The 22,629-nt window shown below is 38.7% G+C and overlaps 1 protein-coding gene across 1 annotated transcript; it reads left to right on the top strand.

Moving 5' to 3' along the window:
• The first annotated feature begins 788 nt into the window (after window positions 1–788).
• Window positions 789–20,797, top strand: CAAP1 (caspase activity and apoptosis inhibitor 1). The gene is made up of 6 exons (XM_054054079.1): window positions 789–1,086; window positions 1,924–2,124; window positions 3,548–3,632; window positions 4,595–4,670; window positions 14,509–14,582; window positions 19,712–20,797. The coding sequence occupies exons 1-6, from the start codon at window positions 955–957 to the stop codon at window positions 20,053–20,055; spliced, it is 912 nt and encodes a 303-aa protein (XP_053910054.1). The 5' UTR covers window positions 789–954; the 3' UTR covers window positions 20,056–20,797.
• Window positions 20,798–22,629: the final 1,832 nt, after the last annotated feature.

Below are 22,629 nucleotides of genomic sequence, written 5' to 3'. Positions count from 1 at the left end.
ACCACAACCAAAAGCAAAACCATTTGCAGGCATCAGTAGAGTGAATGTCGTGCTTTAAAATGCTGTCCTGCATGAGCATGACAGCTTAATCCAAAACAAGTACCACAGCTGGCCATGACAAGAAAGACGATTAACCCACCGTATCCGGGGCTGCATCAAAACAAGCATGGCCAACAGGGTGAGGGAAGTGATTCTGCCCCTTTACTCCACTCTCGTGAGACCCCACCTGAAATAATGTGTCCAGTTCTGGAATCCCCAGCATCAGAAGGATACTGAACTGTTGGAACCGGTCCAGAGAAGGGCTACAAAGGTGACTGGAAGGCTGGAGCCCCTCTGCTATGAGGACAAGCTGAGAGTTGGGATTGTTCTGCCTGGAGATGGCTCCAGGGAGAGCTTATAGTACCTGAAGGGGGCCTACAACAAATTTGCGGAGGGACTGAGCATGGAGTGATTAGAGGAATGGCTTTACATTGGAGAGGGACAGATTTAGACTAGACATTAGGAAGAAATTCTTCACACTGGAGGCAGTGAGATACTGGTACAAGTTGTCCAGGGAAGCTGCAGCTGCCCCATCCCTGGAGGTGTTCAAGGCCAGGTTGGACGGGGCCTCAGGCAGCCCGGTCTGGTGGGACGTGTGCACTGCCCATGGCAGGGTGGCTGGTATTAAGATGATCTTTACAGTCTCTCACAATGCAAAGACTGCAAGATGCTGTGATTCCAGAAGTCTATGGTTCTGTGATTATACGACTCCGTGGCTCTATGATTCTGTGATTCAATGAATTTCTGATTCCACCACGCTACGATTCCTTCTTTACACGACCCTATGAGCCTGCGCCTCTACCACGCTTCGCTCCCCCTTCCGGGCGCTTCTCCCTCACCGCCCCCCGCATCCCGGAAGCGGCGGCGGCGCCGGAAGCGGCCTCGCCCTGGGCGCGGGGCGGGCCCGGCGGGGCTATGCCAGGCCGCAGGTCGTCGAAGGAGAAGAAGAGGCGCCGCTCGCGCTCCTGCTGCCCGGAGGGAGCTTCGGGGGCGGCTGCCGACGAAAGGAAGAGGCGGAGCACCGAGTCCAGCCGCGGCACCCCGGAGGTAGGGCGGGAAGGAGAAAGGGTCGAGGCCCGGCCGGGCAGGGCCGCGTTCGGAGCCGCCCGGTGAGGGGCGGGGAGCGACGGGGATGACCGCTGCCCTTCTTGCTTGGGGTGGAACGTCCTGTTGGGGTCAGTGTGGGGCCGGCTGCCCTGCCGACCCCCCTGGGGGGTGGTGTCTGTGGCCTCTTTCACCTGGCGGCGTTCCATCGGCTCACGGATGGCCTCGGCTTTGCCGAGGAAGCCGGGTACACGCGGGGTTGTGAGTCTACTCTAGGAGGTGTGCGAGTACGCAGGTTGGCGTGACACGCGGCCGAATAAACCGGGAGCTGTCAAAGGATATTTCTGGCTGCTTTTTTTTCAGCTCTAGAGGTCTTCTGCTGATGTACAAAAGTTATTTTTTATCTGGTACAAAGCCTAATTTTGTTCTCAGAGGACTGTGCCACACAGGGAATAGTATACTGATTTCGTTCTTCGCAGGTTAGCTATAAATTATGAGATGAGTGATTTCATTGCAGAGCAAATGGATTTCTTCTGCCTAGCAGCAACTAGGTACTTGTGGATAATATATTTTCCAGTTAATATTTGAAAGTTGTTTTTTACACAGGAAACTTTTTGAGATTTTCCTCTAGCATAAGAATGGTTTCGGTAACCAAAAATGTAGCTTCTGTATGCAGTCACCTTGCAAACCAAAATATTACTTGGGAGTTTAGAAGTTCATGTTAAGATATACCTTGCATTTATGAAAGGAAAACAGTTATAAGCACAGAGGAAGCTGTGTTTTCTTCTTCTCTAGTTCACTAGAAAATCTGAAAATATTACTTGCTGTCCTTCATTTTAGGAAGAAAAGTGCAGTGTGCCATCTGGAGAAAAAGTGGAAGAAGTTGAACAACCCAGTGATATAGAAGAAGGAGGATTAGATCTCAGTGTGTCACTCAAACCAGTCAGTTTCTACATTGCGGACAAAAAAGAAATGCTTCAACAGTGTTTCTGTGTCATAGGGGAGAAGAAACTACAGAAAATGCTGCCTGATATTTTAAAGGTACTGAAATACCCTTACCTCTATATACTTTTTAGAGGCTTGAATGCTTATGTAACTAAGCACATTTATTTCTCAAGTCTAATGGCAGCCTGCATATCTGTGTATATGTCTCCGTGTCTTTTTTTGACATCTGATATAGTTATTTCTGCTTACTCCTTTTTCCACTACTCAGCCATTACTTAATGCAGGCTGCTTATTTTCACATGGTCTGTCTGTAATGGTTACTTGAATGCAAGAGAAGTTTTATAATTGCATGAAGTAAATTCAGTAGTGTGGCTCAGTAATAAATGTGCTGATATGTTAATAGAAGTTTGATTTCTGTTTGTGTCAGCTAAATTTCTCTGTATGGTATTAAATTAATGTCTGAGAAAAGGCAGTAAAACCACTTCTGGATAAATGACTTAGGAGGTTGTAACTTGTGTGGACTCTAGTGGTAATATAGCTAGAGTTTTACTGGCTTAGAACACATGCTTTTTGTGTCTTCTGAACTGTAGGACTTGGTAAGAACACATGTTTTTTGTGTCTTCTGAACTGTAGGACTTGGTAAAAAATAAGTTAGGCTAGCAGCTTGTACAGAAGAAGAAACTGCAGGTGAAATGCCAATGTTTGTTAATAGTTTTAAAATTTTTGTCTTTAGTTTGTATTAATAAGTGAGACAGGATTTCATTTTAAGCACATAGTGAATTGTATGCAGTGTCATCCATTTCTCATCTCTGGGAGAAGAGGTCTGGTGTAGCTGGAGATAAAGTCATTGCTGCGTTTGAAAGGAAGTCACCTCGTGGTGTAAACCCAATCCAATGGTAGAGTCATGGATGTTACAATATGATAAGCACTTTCTAGTTTTAGTATTTGGACATGGTATCATAGTTTGTTTGAAAGTGTGAAATTATCACTTTATTTCACCAAAAGGACACCAGGTAGTATGAAAGATGCCAAAGTAACTGAAATACCTGTTGATGTGTTGTCAATAGCAGTGTTTGCTTTAGTTCATGAGCTTGGATTCAACAGTGGGCTCTGGTCTTTGCAGGCTTAGTTATGTAATCTACCTGATTCTGAGGGAGGTAGAATTAGGAGTAATCAGGCCTACAATTATTTGTTCTTCCATGCTTCACACAGCCAGGTATTTCTGCTGCTCAGTGGTGCAGGTGCAGTGAAAAATCCAAGCCATAGGTCAAGTAACTGGTAGTCTGTGTTGCTTATTATTTCAGAAAAAAACCACACACACTGTTTCTGGTAGTTGTCAAAACAGAAACATCTTCTGCCTGGCATTCTTCAGGAGCTGCAGTAATGCAAGTCAGAATAGAGAAGAGACTTGCCATCTGAGTTAGTTCTTCATTATAGTTGCGGTACTACTTATTGTTCACAATTACTCTGTCCTCAGAAATTTTTAGTACCATATCATATGTCTTATCTGTCTTCATAGGACTGTTCCATGGATGAAATCAAAAGGCTTTGCCTGGAGCAGTTGGAACTGTTGTCTGAAAAAAAACTCTTGAAGATACTTGAAGGTATGAATGAAATTTTTAAGTATCACTGTGTGCCAGAGAGTAGCCTGCCTCTAAACTGGATTATCACTCTGTTTTTAACTACTAATATATATATACACACATATATACACATGCACTAGTAAGCTATTAAGTTGTGTATATATATTAGTATTGCATATATACTCATGCTAATAGTGTGTGTATATGTGTGCGTGTATGTGTGTGTGTGTATATATGCTAGTTTGATCTTTCAAGCTTGGATGAAGTCATCCATTGATTTAGAACCTATTAAGGACACATTCAGAAAACAGTAGTATAAGCTTCTTTTGTTATGTGCCCAGACTAAGAACAAAGCATTTGGCTTCATGGAACAAACAAAGCGAGGAGTGTAGAAGTACTTTTTAAAATCCATTATTTTAGGTAAACTGACTACTAAGTTGCCTGCTGTTCTCTGCAGGGGAAATCTGCCATACTACAGTAGTGGTTCAATTGTATTAGGAATTGCAGTGGAGTATTTGTTGTAGTTAAAGGGTTCTTGGTGAATTGCTCTGTTCTACTGAGACACCCAGTTCAGGTACTTCAAATAAGGATGTGACATTCTGTCTTTTCAATATCTTCTTGAACTTTTGCTTGATATTTAAGGCTGTAGAATTTATTTTTAGACATCATGCTTCTCAGTTCAGTGGAACTCTCTGAACATTGATGGAGTTCCTTCTGTTGATTCTGTGCCTTGTGCTTTACTTTTAATGCCTATACAATGGTATTAGCAATAGCTATATGTTTTTTTGGTAATACAATGTAATCGAAATAAAGTTGGGGTTTTTTTTCAAGTGAGTGTAATTTTAGAACATCTGTTTTAACTGTGAAAAAAACCTTTTCTGCTGTTTATTGCAATAGACTTAATCATTAAGGCTAAGTCTAACTATGTAGCATTAATTATATTGCCTGCCTAAATTTTCATGTTTGAAACTGTGTATATCTAGGCAGGATCGGAGCTGATTCTGATACTGATGAGGAGGCAGATGGAGGAGACAAGACTGGAGGTGAATCAGTCAGTCAGTGAGTAAAAGACAAAACGCTTGAAAACTTAATTTAAGAATATTGAGCAATACAGAGATTTTTTTTCCAGGAGAAATAATCCTAATTAACAAGTGTCTGAGAGAATACAAGACAGTACACCGGATCTGGGCAGATTAAAGTACCTCTTAGTTGCTGGTTTGATTAATTCATCTAAACTTTGTAAGTAGGAACAAATGGGTGAGAAAGGCAGTGATAGTAATAAAATTTTTAATTTAACAGAGATGTGGTTTCTGATCCTGTCTTTGATTCAAAGCAACTTATGAACTTACTGAATGATGTAATTTTCTTTAATCACATGTCATCTCATCATACTTCATACAACTGATATTAAAAAATGGAGTGTTAAGGGATGTTTCAGGTCTTCTCATGTGTCAGAGGGTATGAAAACTGTATTGCCATATCTTTTACAATTTTATTTGGAGCTGAGCAGCATTTGTATCTCCTCCTTTTTCCTGCCTAGATAATCTGTGAATTGTGTCAGTAAACCTGTGTAAATGGACTAATTTTCTTACTTTGGACATCGTCCTCTGGCTGTTTGAAAAAGTAAAATAAAAAATTTAAAACTTAGAAAATACACTAAGTATCAGGCGTTTATAAGGGAGTCTCTTTTACATGATTGGTGTTTTGCCAGTGAAGTTTTAAATGGAATGAGAAGACAAACTTGTTGAATAAGGAAACTGGGGGCCTGGAAAAAACATATGAATTTTTAAGGCCTAATACACAAGCTCTAGATTTAAGGAAGGTAGTTCCATGGCTGCAAGGTGTTTCAAAGCTATGTTAATACATATATTTATGATTCTTAGTTACAGCAGATTGAGCAAAGTCTTGGTTATACGCAAATATAGTTATGATTTGAGCTGGTAAAAAACCTAAAAAGGGAAAATTGTTCTTGTCAATTAATAAAATAAGGCAAGCAGGCACTATTTGCCATTTGTTAACTAGCAAGTATCTGAAGATACTTAAACCATATGCCCATGGCAAACAGGAAGGTTTCAGGAAAACAACGTGTGGGATCTCTATTGCAGTTTAGTAGTCTGCTGTTTTTACGCAGTACAAATAGTATTCCAGGCATGAGCAGTAACTAAACCACAGTTGAGTTCAAATACAGCAGAATTAAAACTGACCAAGTTCTTTAACTATTGCTGCAGTTAGCAAAACTTGACAAAGCTAGGTCACTTCATGTTGCTGATGAGAAAGATATGAGCAGTAATTGACAGCAAAATCAAGAGAAAATTGTGATTAAAAGAAACTAAGAGGTGTTGATCAAAGCTATGGATCACATTGCTGCCTTTGACCAACACGATGGTTCAGGTGCTGCTGTTTTTTGTATCTCTGTCCTGATAATTTAGTATTTCAGACCCCTCCAAACTGTCCAGGCAAGAACGTTGGTGTTGTTTTCCGGAATCAAACCCTATAACCCAAAATGATTTATAAAGCAGGTATGTTTTATTTCCAGCGCTGGGGTGCAAGGGGTTTCTCCTAGCTTGCACACGGTAAAGCTTAACAAGCAGCTACTTATAGTGTAAAGAGATGCATAGGTATGAGCACCTACTACATATTCATACCCTATCCCCGCTTTGTATTATAATTAGATCTGGAAAGTTCGCTCCAATCTTGCAGCTGCGTAGTGTCTCCTGATGGTCGTTGGCTGGGGTCTTAGGGTGAAGTAGGAAGTCTTCCTCGGGATGAATATATTTCTTTTTGAACTTTACACAGACTCAGTCTCCTCTGGCTGTTTTGAAACTCCTGAACCAAATGCAGCCAGCTTTCTGCATTCCAATGCCTACTTACCAGTAAACTGCTGCTAGCTGGCTCCTTCGTTATCAACTTCCAAGGTCTTCAAGGCGAACAACGCCAAGCTCTAACAAACGCTCCCAGCCCCCCTTGTCTGCTTTCACACATAAGGTGTGAGAATTGTGGCTTTTTTTCTCATTTTAATGAGGTGGGTTAAAAAATAGTGTACTCCACACAAAGGTGCTATCTTAGAACCTTGACTCATAAGTTCAACTGCAAGCTAGCTTTAACAAAAAATGAAAAGGGAAAGCTGTTTGTATGACTGAGAAATACAAGGATAGGAAGAAACAGGTCAAGCAAGGAGAACTGAGGTTTTATGTTAATTAAGCCCAGTGTTCAGTAAGTATAACAATATTTTGCTTTTACAACTGTAAAATGTCTCAAGCCCTTTCTACTAACTAGGTCTAATGTTTGGCATTTTAAGTTAACCTTTTTTGCAGCCTGCGTGTAAATAAATTTAACTGCAAGTTTGCAAAACTTCGGAAAACTGTGTTTCAGCCAGAACAGCAGTAAGTGAGTCAGTAGGCAGGAAGGCTAAAGATGCAACAGTGAAGCAACAATGAAAACTGCATTGCTGAGCTAAACTTGGGTTGTTCATAATCATTAATATGTTTTTAATTATCATCTGAGTTTAAATGGGTGGACGTATTTGTGCTGAGAAAAGAAATACTGCTCAGAGTGAAAAAGACAGTTTCTGTGTTTATGTTCTCACTGTTGGTTCTTTTTCATAGTTTGTCTTCATTCCTCATTGTTTGCTTGCAAATGACTGCTTTTTCTTCATTCTATTAGTGATACAACATTAAAGCTTTTTTGGTTTATACCTGATGTGTCGTAATTGTTTTCATGGACATGTAAACGTGGTAAGGAAGAATGCAAATAGCAAGTCTTACTCTAGTCAAATTTATTAGTTAACTGATTGATAACATAAATTTTCCTTTCATCCTTGTCCCTTAAAAAAAAAAAAAAGGCATCAAGCTTGTACCTTCAGCAATGTCCATAATATCAGTAGAAATCCAGAAAGCTTAAATTATGTTGGAAGAGGTTAAAAGTGTATCAAAACATACAGGCTTTCTTAGAAGGGTATAGTTTGTATTGTGGCTTCTTTTTCCCCATAATGTGCAAATACTTACCTATCTCTAAAAAGGTGCTTCCTGTCTTTATGTTCTAAAGGTAACAGGGATTTAGAGAAGTTTCTCCAGATCTGGGGAAGATTACAAAAAGCAGATTTTTTTCTGAAGCTTTTGGGTAGTATCACTTCTCCAATTGTAAATTGAACCTTCCTTTTTCTGATGCCGATATCCTCATTCTGCCACCAGAACTGGAAGTCCTGAGGCTAAATATCAGCTTTGTAAAATCTTCAGATGCTTCGATTAGCATGTAAAATACTTCCTTTATTATTTTATCACCAGCTTCTTCTGAGGTAAACGCTAGAAATCTTGGACTAAGCATGCAGAAGAACTGAAGAAGCAGGGCCTGTGTTTGCCAGTAACTGGAAATTGCTGTTACCACAGATATTCATTATTACTTGTCAGCTCTTTGGGGAGTTTTTAACTATGCAGTTCTAATATCGTTGTTTCTGTGTTACTGTCTACAATGGAATACCATTAAACCAAAAGAATAGCTATATGCCAAGCTTCCAGCCAAATGACAGATATTTAATTGAAAGGAGTTAGCCAATTAATGTCCTGCAAGCTGGAGAAGTCATTCTTTCCATCTCATTCACAAGGTATTGGTGTGTTTTTGAGCTATTTGTTTTCTGTTCCCTGAATTGGCCCTTCAAATATCTACCAACAGGTAGATAAGGTAAATGATTTTGCTATAGAAATAAAAAATTTATTGAAAGAACAAGCATGCAGATGTCACTGTAGTGATCATACGTTCACGTGTGTAATGTGAGTCACTGATCTTTTGCTTTGAAAATTCTAATGTGCTTATTGTTTTCACTGCGTGAAAATTTGCAGTTTAATATCTGCTTTCTTAAGAATTTATAGGTCACTCACTGCTTCGTAGTCAAGAGTGCATGTTTTGCTTCTTTTGTTTTAGAAAGGTTAGCACTTCAGAAGCTCACTTTGTTTTAACATGTTTTGCTCCTGGGTACTGGGCTGCTTGCAGGCCTGCGATTGCTGTCTGATATTTACCCTTCTAGGACAATTTGATTATCTTCACCATTTGGAATCAATGAAAGAATAGGCTATATGAGTCACTGAATGGTTAAATTAGAACTTGACATCTGTTCACAGTCTTCTGTTCTCACAGTGCTCTCAAACTTCATCTGTAAGTGCACTGATGGATATTTCATAGCACATCGAACTATTTGATTAACCTCTGTCGTTAATCTCTGGGATACCTTTGTGGAGGAACACTACTTCAGAAGGATTTTTTGCTTTATTTTTTTTAACATTGTTTGTTAAATATTTTAGTTCTCATTTGTCACAGAAAACTGCCCTTGGAACAAAAATTTGCAGGAAGCTTGCAAGGACTTGTGACTTCTACAAATATATTTTAGACTTAGAACTGCAGTGGCAAATTTTAATTTAGGAAGGCATATTATTTTGCAGAAGCAGGGGTACCGAAACTTCACTCCAGATATTTAAGTGACTGTTTCTTAATGACAGTTAAAAGCCATATAAGGAAAGTAGCAGTACAGTTGCATCTGATGTTGTCAGATGTCTGTCTTTTAAGTTCAGCTGTTTAAGGTATTTTTTGTTGTCACGAAACTTTTCCTGCTGGTCTCCAACCCTAGTTGGTGCTGATAGTTGGAATCCTAGTCACCAGTATGGCAGTGTTATCAGCTTAGTCCTTAGCTGTCTGCTCCTCTGACAAGTACCAGTTTTCCTAACCTGAGCTGCTGTCTTACATAAGTGTGCATAATCTATGAGAATTGCAATGCAGAGTCAACCTTAGACTCAGATTTCTTCAGTTATGCAGATTCTTGAAAGTAATAGATTTTGTACAGAATCCGTGTGTGTGAGCCCAAACGAGCATTGCACTAGCATGGAGTGTGCCAAATGTGAAAAGCTGGCATAGGGCAAATTTAAATTTACAGTGTTTGTCACTGTCATAGTTTAGCCCTGGCCTGGTCAATTTTGGCAGCTAAAACTGAGCAGTTGGGCTCTCAGTTCCTGTCGCTCCCACCCCCACGTAAAGGGAAATGAGAGGGAAAGACTTGCAGGTTGGAAAACTGAAACTACAGCTTTAATGTCATTATAACAGTAAAGAAAAATCAAGAAAATAATAAAATGTATACAAATATGTGAAATCATGCCCCCATGCCACCCCTCAATGACTGTACATCACCACAAGTGCTACAGAAGAGACATGAGGGAAAGGGTCTAAGGCAAGGGGGAGACTGGGCTCACAGACTGGATTCAGGAGTAAATGGATCTGGGATCAGGGGCAGGTCCTCACTGGACGTCAGCCATCGAAGAAGAAAGCGACACCCTTGTGATCTCGCAGTTTTATACTGAGTATGACGTACGTGGGATGGAACAGTCTGTTGGTCACTTTAGGGTCACCTGTCCTGTCCACTCCTCCCTGCAGGCATGACCTTTTTTGCCTCTTTGACTAACGACACTCCACCAGCTTGAGGATGGCCTTATTTACAATAGGAATAAGTATATTAACTTTCAGAAAATTAAGTTACTTAGACAAGACTTAGCTGAAGGCATAAAACTCATTCTGCTTTAGGTTAAACCACAACAGTCAGCAACAAACTGCAAAAGTTAGCCTCTTTATGCTGGAAAGAACATATTGTGCAAATGTTGCTCTATTAAAAATATGTATTGCTGAGTTTATGACTTAGAACAGTGATTTTGGACTTAATGTCATCCTGAGGGAGAAGAATCTTAAAATTCTGATTAAAAAGAGGGAGCTTTAAATTCCTGTGGTCACTTGCTAGCATGGCATGAAAGAAGAGGGCATTAAATTTGTATACTGTGACTTAATTTTAGGTTAGCGTGTCTTCTGCTCCTGTTGTTTGGAGACATGATGTTGTGCCACCCTTGAATCTATAGTGCAGTATAGGTAATAATAAAGGGGGAAAAAGTATTTCTTACTGTCAAAAGAAGGTTAAGACCTTGAGAGCAAAATTTAACTGTGAAATGAAATGCATTTGATGGCCACAAGATGGCGCAGAATAACCACCTATTAAATGAACTAATTGAGGTCCACCAGGCATTCAATCCGGTGAATTCTGAAAGAGCAAAATGTGCTGTAAAAGTACTTTGATGTTCTAAAAATTCTTTTGCTGACAGTAGGTAGTCTTTAAAGGAACGCATTTTTGCTGTAACCAGTGATAGTGTCAAGGCAACAGAAGGAAACTTAACAACTAGTTTTAATGTGTGATTTATGAATTGTTAATTGCCTTTGACATAGCTGCTGCAACAGGTGTAGGTAATTTCACAGCCAGTGTTTGAACCATAGCAGTCACTCTTGAGTTTTCCGTGAAAGGAGTGATTATAATTCCTCAGTGAAATTTGGTACTGGAGGTCAGGGTGTTACCAGAGATGTGAAGTTTCTTGCCTGGATACTATTTGTGCAAGATCAGTCTTTCCCAAGTGACACATAGCTGTCCAGTGCAGAGATGAGTACTCAGTCTGAAATAATGCAGCCTGTGTGTGGGAGAAGATGGGGTAGGGGCAGCCTAAGCAGCTTTTGCTCTTAGTGATGAGGAGAGTATATCACAACCTTATTTTAATCAAGATTTAAGTGGCTAAGTATAACAAATCATTAGGAATTGTTTGTGAAAGAAAAAGAAAAGCAAATCCTTCCAGATCTGTTCACCACCAACTGGTTCCAAATTCACTGCTTTTTCTAGTTGCTGACACTTGGACATTCAAGCCCACAAAGTTTGCATCCCTGCTGCAGTTGCTGCTCAGACCTTCTTGCACACACAGACTCTCTGAGTACTGATGCAATTCTGTGATCATCACTAGTAGCTGACAATTAGACTGTTAATCTCTTGGATGCATAGCCAAGCTGTGGTCTCTCAATTTGCCTTCTTGCAGACCTTGGTTTCTTTCAGGAATTTGTCCTCTGATCTTAACAGTCTGTCTGGTATCTGACTGCCAGACCTCTCATACTACTTGTTGGCTGGACTGCCTTGAGGTTTCCTGTGAATTACAAGCATCTACTTGTAATGCCATTGAAATTCCCTGAGGAAGTGTGCACATTTTTCATTCTGTCTAGTTTCTGGCAGCACAGTCCTGCAGGCCCCTATGACCTGTGGTCCCCTTTTCAACAGCTGACACTTGAACACACACATATATACAGAGAATAGCATCCTCTCATTTGGAAAAATAGGTAGTATAGAAATAAAGTCAAAAAGAAGGCAGGACAGACTGTGGTGATCAGGTCCTGGGCTTTGCTAGGCAAGTGTACTGACCAGCAACCTGTTTATGCTCTAATGGCCTTTCAGCTGCTTTTTCCTCTTTTTTCCCATGCTTATTCTTTATCAGCCTGCCTTGGTCTCTCTTTTTTCTCACCTTTTCTTCTTCCTCTAAACATCTGATATTGCCTTACACTTTCCTACACTGGCCTTAAAAACATCCGCCAGTACGTTTTGTGCACTCCTGAAATGCTTTTCCCCAGCATCCTTTAGAAACCCCAGTGCTCATGTGACAGTAACACCCTTCAGCCTATAAGGTGGTTTCTCTAGCTGACTGCTCTTACTCGGTTTCATGTCCAGGATATAGACTGGTTGCTCTCCTTTCATAACCCTAAGAGGAACTCAAGCAGGGTGATCCCCTGCACTGACGAAGCTGCTAGGGTTCCTCTGCTTGCCGGTTTTTTTCCGTTCCTCCATAGGCTTTTGTGCATATGGTGACACCCTTAAATACATAAGCTAATGGACAGGCAACAGAGGATTGAGTATGATAGCCTTGGCAAGTGATGGAAGGAGAACCTTAAATTCCTGTGAAGGTGAGCTGTGATAGCATCAAGGACAGATTTATCCGGTGGTCTGTGCTGGCATCTGTCATTACCCTGTGCAGTGATGGAAGTGAGTAGGAAAAATGTTGCTCTCCGGGAGTCTGATGCTGTCTCAAAGCAGAGGACCAGTTAGGCTTTGCTCCAAAGCTGTGGCCTGGAGCCTGGCACTGAGAATTCTAAAAGAGTGTTTCTCCTGGCCTTAGTTGTGCAGACTCACTGGTTGATAGTTGGGATGGGTCTTAGTTAACTCTTACCTTACAGGTGTGTGTACGAGTGCACAACTTTTTCTCACAGCCTGTCTTCTGTATTATCCACTTAAATTAAAGTTGGTAATGTCGTGTTGGTGGTATTCCTTTTCCCCCATGACAGCAGGAAGACTGAAGTTCTAGTTAACATGTCTAAACCATCACATAGAGCAGCCCTAGTTTTATTTGTTTAATTCCTGGGCTTATTTTACATATACCACGTGATGGCTCTAATCCATCTTGCAACACCTCTGGCCTTTGTAGTACAAGACTGATGACTGGAATAGAAAACAAAGGAGCAAACTCTCTTTGGAGAGTTGGAATTTAAATATTTTTCTGAAGGGATTATCCATATATACAGAACTTCTGCTCAGCGTAGCTATTTCAATATCTAGTTTGTATCCATTCTTTCTCTGTCAGTTGTGCCTGGGATGGTAAAGTCCAACAGAAATTAAAATTGGTAGAATCCTTATTGAGTTGACCAAGTAGGAAAGCAGACTGAAAGGATAGATGCCACTGAGTTCTGAGTAAAATGTATCAGAGTAAATAGTTTACTCCAAGTTTATTACAGTGTCTTGGGCAGTATATTTCTTCTGGGGTTTGCATACTTTGGATGCAGAACATTTAAAAATATTTTTTCAGGTGCCATGTGCATATGGAAATAGCTACTCATTCTCTTTAATAAATTGTTGCATACTACCACACACATTTATATTGTAATGGGAACAAAAAGTGGAAGAAACAGAAGAGTCTTTTGATTTGCAGCCTTTGCTACTACGGGAAAGGAAAAAGCTATCAAAATAATTCTGTTTCTCAACTTGAGTTGACTGGAAGTATTAAAGTGTTCTTCCTCCTGACATAGCCATTGGACACCTGAAATAAATACATCTTTGAGATCAAGAGAAGATAGATATGTATTCGATTTTAGGAAAAGCCTGCATGCCATTACTGAAAACCAAGTTGTTAGAGTCATAATATTTCAATCGATACTGGAATACTGCTATCCTTTTTATAGCCCACAGGCAGGATAGTTGCATTGATTCCGTATTAGTATGTGTGTAACCAATGCCAGGCCAACACTTGGGGTAGGAAATCAGCAGTTCTAATGTCAAAATACTCAACATGGCAGTTGAATCTTCCTGTGCTTCTGGGTCCTTCTGCCTTCTTCCAGTTTATTTCATTTTCACAAGTTATATAACTAGTACACATGAAGTGCCTGAAGGACATGAACATTTCACAGAAGTGTTTCTTCCTTATCCCTTCTGCAAAGCAGTTGCAACCTTACAGATTAAAGGTAGAAATCTTAAACCAGAAGAAATAGAGAAATGCAGATACTGAATACAGTTTAACAGTTGAGTTGCTTTACGTTTTAAAAGTGGTCCTTTGTTACACTCTTCTTAAATGACTTAATCAGATGGCCCTTTGTGAGATTGTGATGTAGTGGGGGTGGGGTGATGGTAACTTCGTGAAAATAGATTCTTAATTTCAAAAGAAAACACTAAATAGTATTTGAATGCAACTGCAACTATAGCTTTTTTCAAATCATCTATCTGGGTGACTATTCTGCGTTTTAAAGGAAAATTGATATTTGGGAAAGGCTAGGAGTTACTCTCAAAGGATACAGTGTAATGGAAGTATTTGCTTTATCCTTGTGTATCACTAGGCAAAGGAAAAAACCTCTCATTGTCAAATACTTAGACTAGCACTCTGTTCCTTTTGTGTTTATTCATATGGTAGCTGGTCTGTTGGCCTATCACACAGAATTTCTTTAGTTAAAGTAAATGTTTCTTTGAAGAGTTCTCTTAAATTGTAAAAGAAATAGATTAAAATGTTGTCATCTTTGTTTCCAGACAGGATAACAGTATAGACTCTACATCTTCTCTGAGAGAAGACAACAAGCTGGAAGGTCAGGAATCAAAACAAGGTATGTGGTGGAGAAAGCTGAAATTTTGTTTTCTCAGTATTGGAGAGAGACTAGTTCCAGTTAGCTGTTGGCTCTCTTTTGAACAGCAGCTGCAATCGCAGAGAATCATCTTCTTAGAAATTAGCTGGTGTAGGGTTCAAACCCCGCCTTGGGCTCCATTCCAGATAGGAAGAGGGGAACACTGAAGAAGATGTAGGAACTTTGTCGTCTTAATTCAGTGAGACTGGATAGGTTTTTGTGTCTAGAAGCAAATTGCAGCTCTTCAAAGTTTGCTAGTTTTGCCTCTACAACATGACTGAAGATCTTGAAAGTCTCATTTGACTCTTTATACCTAGTTTTTCAACTGAAAAGGAACTCCAGTCATTTCAATTTCTTGATGTATAGGTGATTGCTAATACAGCTATTACTATTTGCTGAATTCTTTGAGTGTCAGTTTTACTTTCTGTTGAGATGGTCATGAAAGTCTACAGTACTTTGTTTTGACTTTAATAGAAATACATTATAATAATTGTTTTCTAAAGGGCTGCTTCTAGTTCAATAGTTTTGTTCAGTCTTGAGATATATATATGTTACCTTGCTTTGATTGATTGTGCAGAGCTGAGATCTGACAGAATAGTACTTAACACTCACCCGTCCTGATAACTGGTATATGTTACTTGAAGACAGTGCCAGTGAAAGTAAACATTCTGATCTTCGCATCTCTGAAGGCGAACATTTTGCCTTGTATCATTTTTATTTTTAAAAGTAAAAAGATAATGGTTGTGACATGCAGGTACTACAGTGATTGGCAGAACAGATAATGGAGAAACATGTAAATTAGTTGTACACATTTGAGAACTGGCTGCAGGAGGAAACAGTTTTCTTAATCTGCAGCAGTATTTGTTTTACTCAAGTCATTAAATCAGCACCATATAACAACTGCCAATATTATTTTGTACATAAAGCGCTAGAATTGTAGGTGTTTCAGTCTATTTGTTTTTATTTGGACTAGCTGTATGCAGTAGCATCAGAAATAGCCTTTCCAATCGAAGAATATTACAAATTCTTATAAGCTGTATTTCTCTTCTGTGAAGTTAATCATTATTTGCTTCCTGCAGCTCCTAGTTCACAATTCAGTAAGTTGTCTGAAAAATATCTCTTTGAATAACTTTGTGAAGCATGTTTTGTTCTGAAGTAATTAGTGACAGTAATTAAATGGAAAAGCAGGGTATTAATGAAAGCATCAAAACTTTTAGGAGCAGTTTGCTGTGGTTTTGTGAGGAGTGCTTTAAATGCTGCTTGTTGTACTCTATGTAGTGACCTTAGAACTGACAGATTTCCAGCTGATGTCTTCCACTTTGTATTATCAAGGGGATTTGGTGACTGTTGCAGGTGATTGCTTCATTGGTGTTTTTTTATGACTTAATCAATCAGAATATCATGATGGCTTTTAGCTATAACAGTGGCTCCACTCAAGATGTTAGCTTTAAATAGCTTTCGAGAATATCAACGTAAATTTAAAAGTATAACTGATCATTCCACTGAGCTACAGCCTGTGGGGAAAAAATGAAAAAAGAGAAAGAGATGATAAGCAAAAATGGATAAAATAAAATTAAAAACCAGGATTAAGTATGCTAAAATGTATTTCACAGCTGTAGCTGAAGTAAAAAGTAGAAGTTCTTGAAGAGGAAAAGACAATGAGATAAGCCGACCATGATCTTTATTACTGGGTGAAATTACAGTTGTAAAAGAGGGAATTGAAGCCCATCAGCTAATTAGACATCTGTAGGTCAATAAGCCTGTATGAACACCATTACACAGTTTTGGATGCCCCAAAATCTAAATGGAACTCAAGGTGGCTTTGCTCGGTTTCCTTGTCCATACTCATTTTGGGACAGAAAAGAACAACTAATACCAAAATGGTGGGTTGAACAGACAGCAGCAGGCACCGGCCACCTGCTTAGTTACTCTTCTTTCGGTGGAATAGGGGAGACAAACAGAAGAGCAAAAGTGAGAAAAGACTTACGGGATAAGATAAAGACAGTGTAGTAAGTGAAGCAAAAGCTGTGCACTGCAATGAAGCAAAACAAGGGATTTATTACTACTTGCCCTTGGCAGCCAGTCTTTTAACTTCCTGAAAAGCAGAGCCTCAGCATGCATAACAATTACCTGGGAAGACAAATGCCGTAATTGTGAACATCCCTCTTTCCTCCTCCTTTCCTTGAATCTGTATTGCTGAGCACAATGTCATGTGGTTCAGAATATTCCTTTGGTTCTTACTGTGTCCCCCTCCTAACTTCTTGCCCCTATCCAGCCTACTTGCTGTGAGGTCAGGGTGAGAAACAGAGAAAGCCCTGAGGTTTCGCAAGCACTGTTCAGCACTAGCAGAAACACTGGTGTGTTATCATTGCTGTTTATGAAACAAATCCCAAACACAGTGCCCTGCAGGCTGCTGTGAAAAAAAATGACTTGATTCCAGCCAGACCCAATACACAGTCAGCTTTGATTAGAATGTTGGAGGTGCCACTTACTTTAGCTCTGGATGTTCCTTATATATTCTGTTTGCTAGCATGAAGTCCAGTTATTGCAATCTGATAAAACAGTGTTACAAGGTATTGAACTGGCAACTATGTAGTATCTTAAATCAGCTGTGCATTTTTGGTCAGGGTAAAATGCAGTATTCCTAAATTGGGACTTAAATGCTGGGAGAAATTAGCTTGTGATCAGGAGTGAATATCTTAATATATTTTTAAATGCATGTACTAAAAATATCTCGAATCCTGAATCAATAAAACCCTTGGAGTTATGTCTTACAATGTTACTATTGTTTATAAAACCAATTTGAGATTTTTTTTTTACCAGAAAAAACATTATTATTCTCTTTCTTTCTTTGTTTTATTGCTGTTTTTAAGCAGAGAAAGTACATTTATAGCTTTCTTGGTAGTCAGTATTGATTTTTTTTTTCACACCTTCGGGATAGCAGGCATGTTGTGAACCTCCAGAAAAACAGGTCTTTCCTAAGTTGTTTCTGCAAGGCTCATGAATTAAAAACAGATGTATGCACATACTAAAAGGTGTTTTAAGACATTTTAAGAGAGTGATATTTTTCCAAAGCCTTATTTGTTTTTCCTTAAAAATTAAAAGTGTTGGTCAATTAAACTGATTTTGTACAGAGAGCAGTCTTATTTTAGTTATCTGTGTGCTACTGCTAATCCTTTTACAGAACTTCCACTTAATGTAAGGAGTTTGCACAGAAACTCAAGAAGAAAATACAAATCACTGCATTTTACACTTCACATTTTTGTTTTCAAGAAAAGTCTCACATCCTTTTTGTTGCATTTTTAAACATTTCCTGTGTAATAAAAGACAGTGGAACATTAATAGCCTAAAACAAAGACTTCTAAAAATGTTCTTTGAATGATGCTTTGCTCTTTTTTGAAAGAGTAGAGAATTGCTTGCATTGAATTTGAAACACATGTCAAAGGAGCAGTCTTATTGAGAATAATTACTGAAAAAATATTTCCAGAAATTTTCCAACAGTAAGACATTAAGTGTGAGCATCTTGAGAAAAAAAGCCAATGATGGGATGATAATTAGTTAAAGGTATTAAAATCATAGATCCCTGCTGTGTTTGACTGCTTTGTACTGCTCTGTACTACTTTGGAAATACTTGCTTGTGTTTCCAGTGTGTTTGTTGTTTTGTTGTTGATGAACAGCCCTTGAAAATTCGTACTTTTAGGTCTGCAGATTTAGGAACCAGGGTTACGGGTGGATCAAACTAGCAGTTCACCCCAAAAATTAACAGTTTGGTGAAAGAGAATCTTTTAAAGCTGTATGTCAACATCCTAATTTTAAGAACCAGAAAGTCACATAATTGTTTAGATTAGAAAGGCTGTTTTGAGATCATCGAACCAAATTCACCCACTCAAGGAGGTCAGCTCAATCAGGTTGCTCACGACTGCATGCTGTGAAGTTTTGAATATGTGCAAGGATGGAGACTCCACAGCTTTTCTTGGGAGCCTGCTGCAGTGTTTGACCACTGTCACAGTAAAAAATTTTTATGTGTGTTCAGATGGAATTTCATGTGTTTTATTTTTTGCCTGTTGTCCCTAATCCCTTGCAGTGTGCAGTACTGCAAAGTATTTGTCTCCCATGTCTTCATACTGTCTCACATTTTACAGGAGAATTAAAGACAATTTAAAAAAAAAAAAAGTAGAACAGGTTTGCAGTACCATCTGGATGTATATTAAATTAAGAATCTTTTTGATATATAGAATCATTACAAGCTAAAGGAGCTTACATAGGAATGTAAACTTTCATGGAGTGTTCATAAGAAATTAAATATATTTCAAACCCACAGAGCTTTAGCTCTAAACATTCATTGTTAATTACCAGGGAACATAGACGTACTGTTGGGTAGTGGTACTGCCAAAATTTCTGAGGCAAATATGTCAAAAGCAGTAGCCTTTCTGTAGCCAAATTGTGAGAGCAGTTACTCAGGCTCTGTTAGAGTTTTGCTTTAATTTTTGCACTGCCTCTTCTAATTATTTTTTTAGTTAATAAAGTCAAACTTCTAATCAGTATTAAAAGCCAATGCTATAACTTTCCCTGTTTTTTTTTTACTGACTTAAATATGTCTGAAATGATTGTGATAGGTTATGAATAGTTGCACTGTAAGTGGAATTTCTATTAATTTATAGTACTGTGTTCGACTATAGTGTTCCACTGCCTTTAAAAGACATAAAATAGTTTTAAAATGTCATTTTTAAATTGCGTTTTGAAAACTATGTTTACTTTAAAGATAATCACTTTCGCACTGCAGAGGCTTCCCTGTGATATAAAAACTTATGACATTTTAATTTGAAAAATAGATCATTAACTCCATAGGATGGGATGAATTTTCCTTGTACTGCTACTTGGCTATACTGCATGTTCTTCTAAATTGGCATAAAAATGCCTTAACACTTCTCTAAATTAGATCAGCCTTAGAAATTGGAGGAGAAAAAGAAGAGGAGTTACTTGTCTTAAATTCATAGATCTTTTTGCCACTCTTAATCTATAGAGGAACAATTTAAGCAGAAGCAATTTTGTAAGTTGAAAGAGAAGTAGTTCTGTTAGGCAACTATATGATTGTTACATTTGCGTTACAGGCAAAGGTGAAGATAGTGATGTCCTCAGCATAAACGCAGATGCCTATGATAGTGACATAGAAGGCCCATGCAATGAAGAGGATGGCCCAGATGTGCAAGAAAACACTGTCAGAAGTGGAGCTGGTCAGATAGATGACCTTCAGAAGGACATTGAGAAAAGTGTGAATGAGATACTGGGGCTGGCAGAGTCCAGCCCGAAGGAGCCCAAAGCAGCAACCTTAGCTGTTCCTCCATCAGAAGATGTTCAGCCATCAGCACAGCAGCTGGAACTTCTGGAACTTGAGATGAGGGCCAGAGCTATTAAGGCTCTAATGAAAGCTGGTGATGTAAAAAAACAGCTCTGAGATTGTTTAGATTTAATTTTCAGAATTTCTTTTGAAGGTTGTAGTGTCTGTTCTCTTCAGTGCTGAAGTGTGTTTGAGTTGGGTATGACATTCCTCATTCAAATCCCATTGTGTATCCCAACTTGTGTTTTAAACCATTAGTAGCTGGTTTCATTGTCTTTAGTGTGCTGCTTCTGTGACATGCACAGCATGGTCTGCTGCTTCATTGAGATCGGGTCTCTTTGTGCTGGGTTATCTCCTTAAGGAGTCACACAATGTACAGAGCTATGCCATGAACTTGGTGCCTTCCAGAAAGGTTAGGAGAATCACTTTCTTTATAAATCCATGGTTGGAGATCACCAGCTACTTTATTTACTAGCAACCTGTTAAACTACTTGAGGAACTTGATTTATATTACTTCATTAAAAATACCATTTTGAAGAAGTCTTTTGTCATGTGACTGCCTTCAGCATTCTGTGATGGGATTTGAGATTGCTTTTTTCTCCTTGGGGCCCAGCTCATCATAATGAAGCTAGTCTAGTTAAAATGAATGATGATTCACTTAAAAACATACTTATTTTTTAGGAAGTTGAATTCCTGAAGGGAGGGATTTTTTTTCCTTTCAAATAAATGTTTTCAGAGTTATGGAAGTGCCTGAAAGTGACAAATACCAGAGTTTTTATACTGTTGGTCATTTAATTTTGTTACTCTGCTGCTTTATCTTCTGTGTCATAACTGAAATAAAGAAAACAGAGTTTTTTCATGACTGTGAAGTTTTTTTTCCCAATTATTTGGCAAAATATTCAAAGCAATGCACCAAATATTGGCATAATATTTAAAGCAATGCACCAAATAATTTAAAAAATATTTATCTGTGTTTGTTTACATGCACACACATCAATTTTTTTTTAAGGCATGAAGTTTATGAATGCATTCCCTTTAAAAAACAAAGGGTTAGAAACCAAATTAGATATTTTGCAGCAGTAGCATAGATAATTTCCAGATGCTGTTTTGTAATGCCACTGCAGACCTTGTTTTATTTTTGCAAGGTTTATAATTGTCTTGTCTGATCCTTTTTATTTTCCTTTTCCTTTATCTCTTTATTCTTTTCCCCTTTCTATTTTAATCTTTTTTTCCCCCCTTTTAACCTCTTTACTACCCTTTTCCCTTTCTTTATTGGTAGCAGAGTGCACTGTCTTTAGTAGCAAGCTTCTTACACATTTCTAAAAGTTTGATTGATTTCCTCTACAATCAACAATACTGTAAGTAAAATGGTAGCAAAGTAGTGCAGGTAAATTTGATGATAAACTAAAACCTTCACTAAGTACAGCTGAGAAAATAATAGTGTGTGCTTACTAAATGATGACAGTGACCCGAGTAAATTTCACCTGACTGTAATAACTTAAATGCGGCAACAACATTTTTCTGTCATTTTTTAGCAAATTGAGGGTGTGAGTTAGAATGTATATTTATCTGATCCAAAAGATTACTGCCTCAGAATATGTGTGTGTTATCTTCAGTTAATTTCATTTGGCTCTTCGGTGAACTTCTGATTTATTTGAGTACAGAGAAACAAAAGCAGGTAATGAGAAAATGACTTGGCAAAAATCTCTACGTGCTGTCTTGTTCTTTGTAAAGTCATAGTCTATTGGAACTCTGGAAGACTAAAATTAAGTTTTACTGCTGCTGTATGCAGATCCTTGAGGCACTGAATACCTCACTTTGCCTGCTGGAAATGCGACAGCTCACCTGCAGGGACATTTGCTTCCCAGTCCTACTGTGCAACCCTGCATATCTCAGCTTATAGGATTACTTATTCCTTACTGTTCGCCTCTTCTTTTGTGTCAAGGTTCATTTGACAGTGTTACAGTCTGCCATACTACTGATGAGGCTTGTGAGGTCCCCAGCAGTATGAAAAAAAATCCCAATTAGTTCTTAATATTGGAGAAGAATGTACAATGCAGTAATATCTGGTTAATAAGAGAAATGTTTCTAGACTTATACCTTCCTTTTTTTATTGATACACTCAACACCTGTGGTTTAATCACCTGCAAACTCCTGCATGGCTCCCATGCATTTCTGCCAGCCACTGAAGAGCAGATCGCTTCATGCAGAAGCCACGCCTTGATGAGGCATAACTTAGGAAAGCAGAGTGTGTATCAGATTAGTAATATGTTTTCTGTGTCACCAGAGAGACTGATAGAGTCACAGGTGCAGAGTCCATTCGGTGATGCTACATAACAATACATTTGCAATTGTTTGGCTGCAAGGAAACACTGCTAAGAAGTAATAATGACCTACAACATGGTTGTCTTCTGCTGATTGTTTACTGGAGGTATATGATATTGATTTCTGACCTGAATTTCATTTTCTTGATGGTTTTCCAGGTCACCTTTAGAAGTCAATTTTGCAGTGTGTTGGGGTTTCAAGGATTATTTTGAGGTCTATATGAAGAAGTTGCAAATGCTAAATTTGATATGTATTGTGACAAAGAAGAAACAGGTTTACTATGCATATAGCAGAAGGTTTGTAATTACAGCCATTTAAATTTGAAATGAAAAGAGGAGGGTTCCACAAACATTACATTAAGCTGTT

This window comes from Cuculus canorus, chromosome Z, assembly GCF_017976375.1.
Source record: "Cuculus canorus isolate bCucCan1 chromosome Z, bCucCan1.pri, whole genome shotgun sequence".
Taxonomy (NCBI): Eukaryota; Metazoa; Chordata; class Aves; order Cuculiformes; family Cuculidae; genus Cuculus; species Cuculus canorus.
This window is presented reverse-complemented; position numbering and strand designations above follow the sequence as displayed.

What these genes read in the sequence shown, in the direction of transcription:
- CAAP1 (XM_054054079.1), top strand. Translation starts at nt 955, where the DNA reads ATGCCAGGCCGCAGGTCGTCGAAGGAGAAGAAGAGGCGCCGCTCGCGC. An exon ending in TGCTGCCTGATATTTTAAAG is followed by an intron (nt 2,125 to 3,547) that starts GTACTGAAATAC and finishes CTGTCTTCATAG; the next exon opens with GACTGTTCCATGGATGAAAT. An exon ending in ACTCTTGAAGATACTTGAAG is followed by an intron (nt 3,633 to 4,594) that starts GTATGAATGAAA and finishes GTGTATATCTAG; the next exon opens with GCAGGATCGGAGCTGATTCT.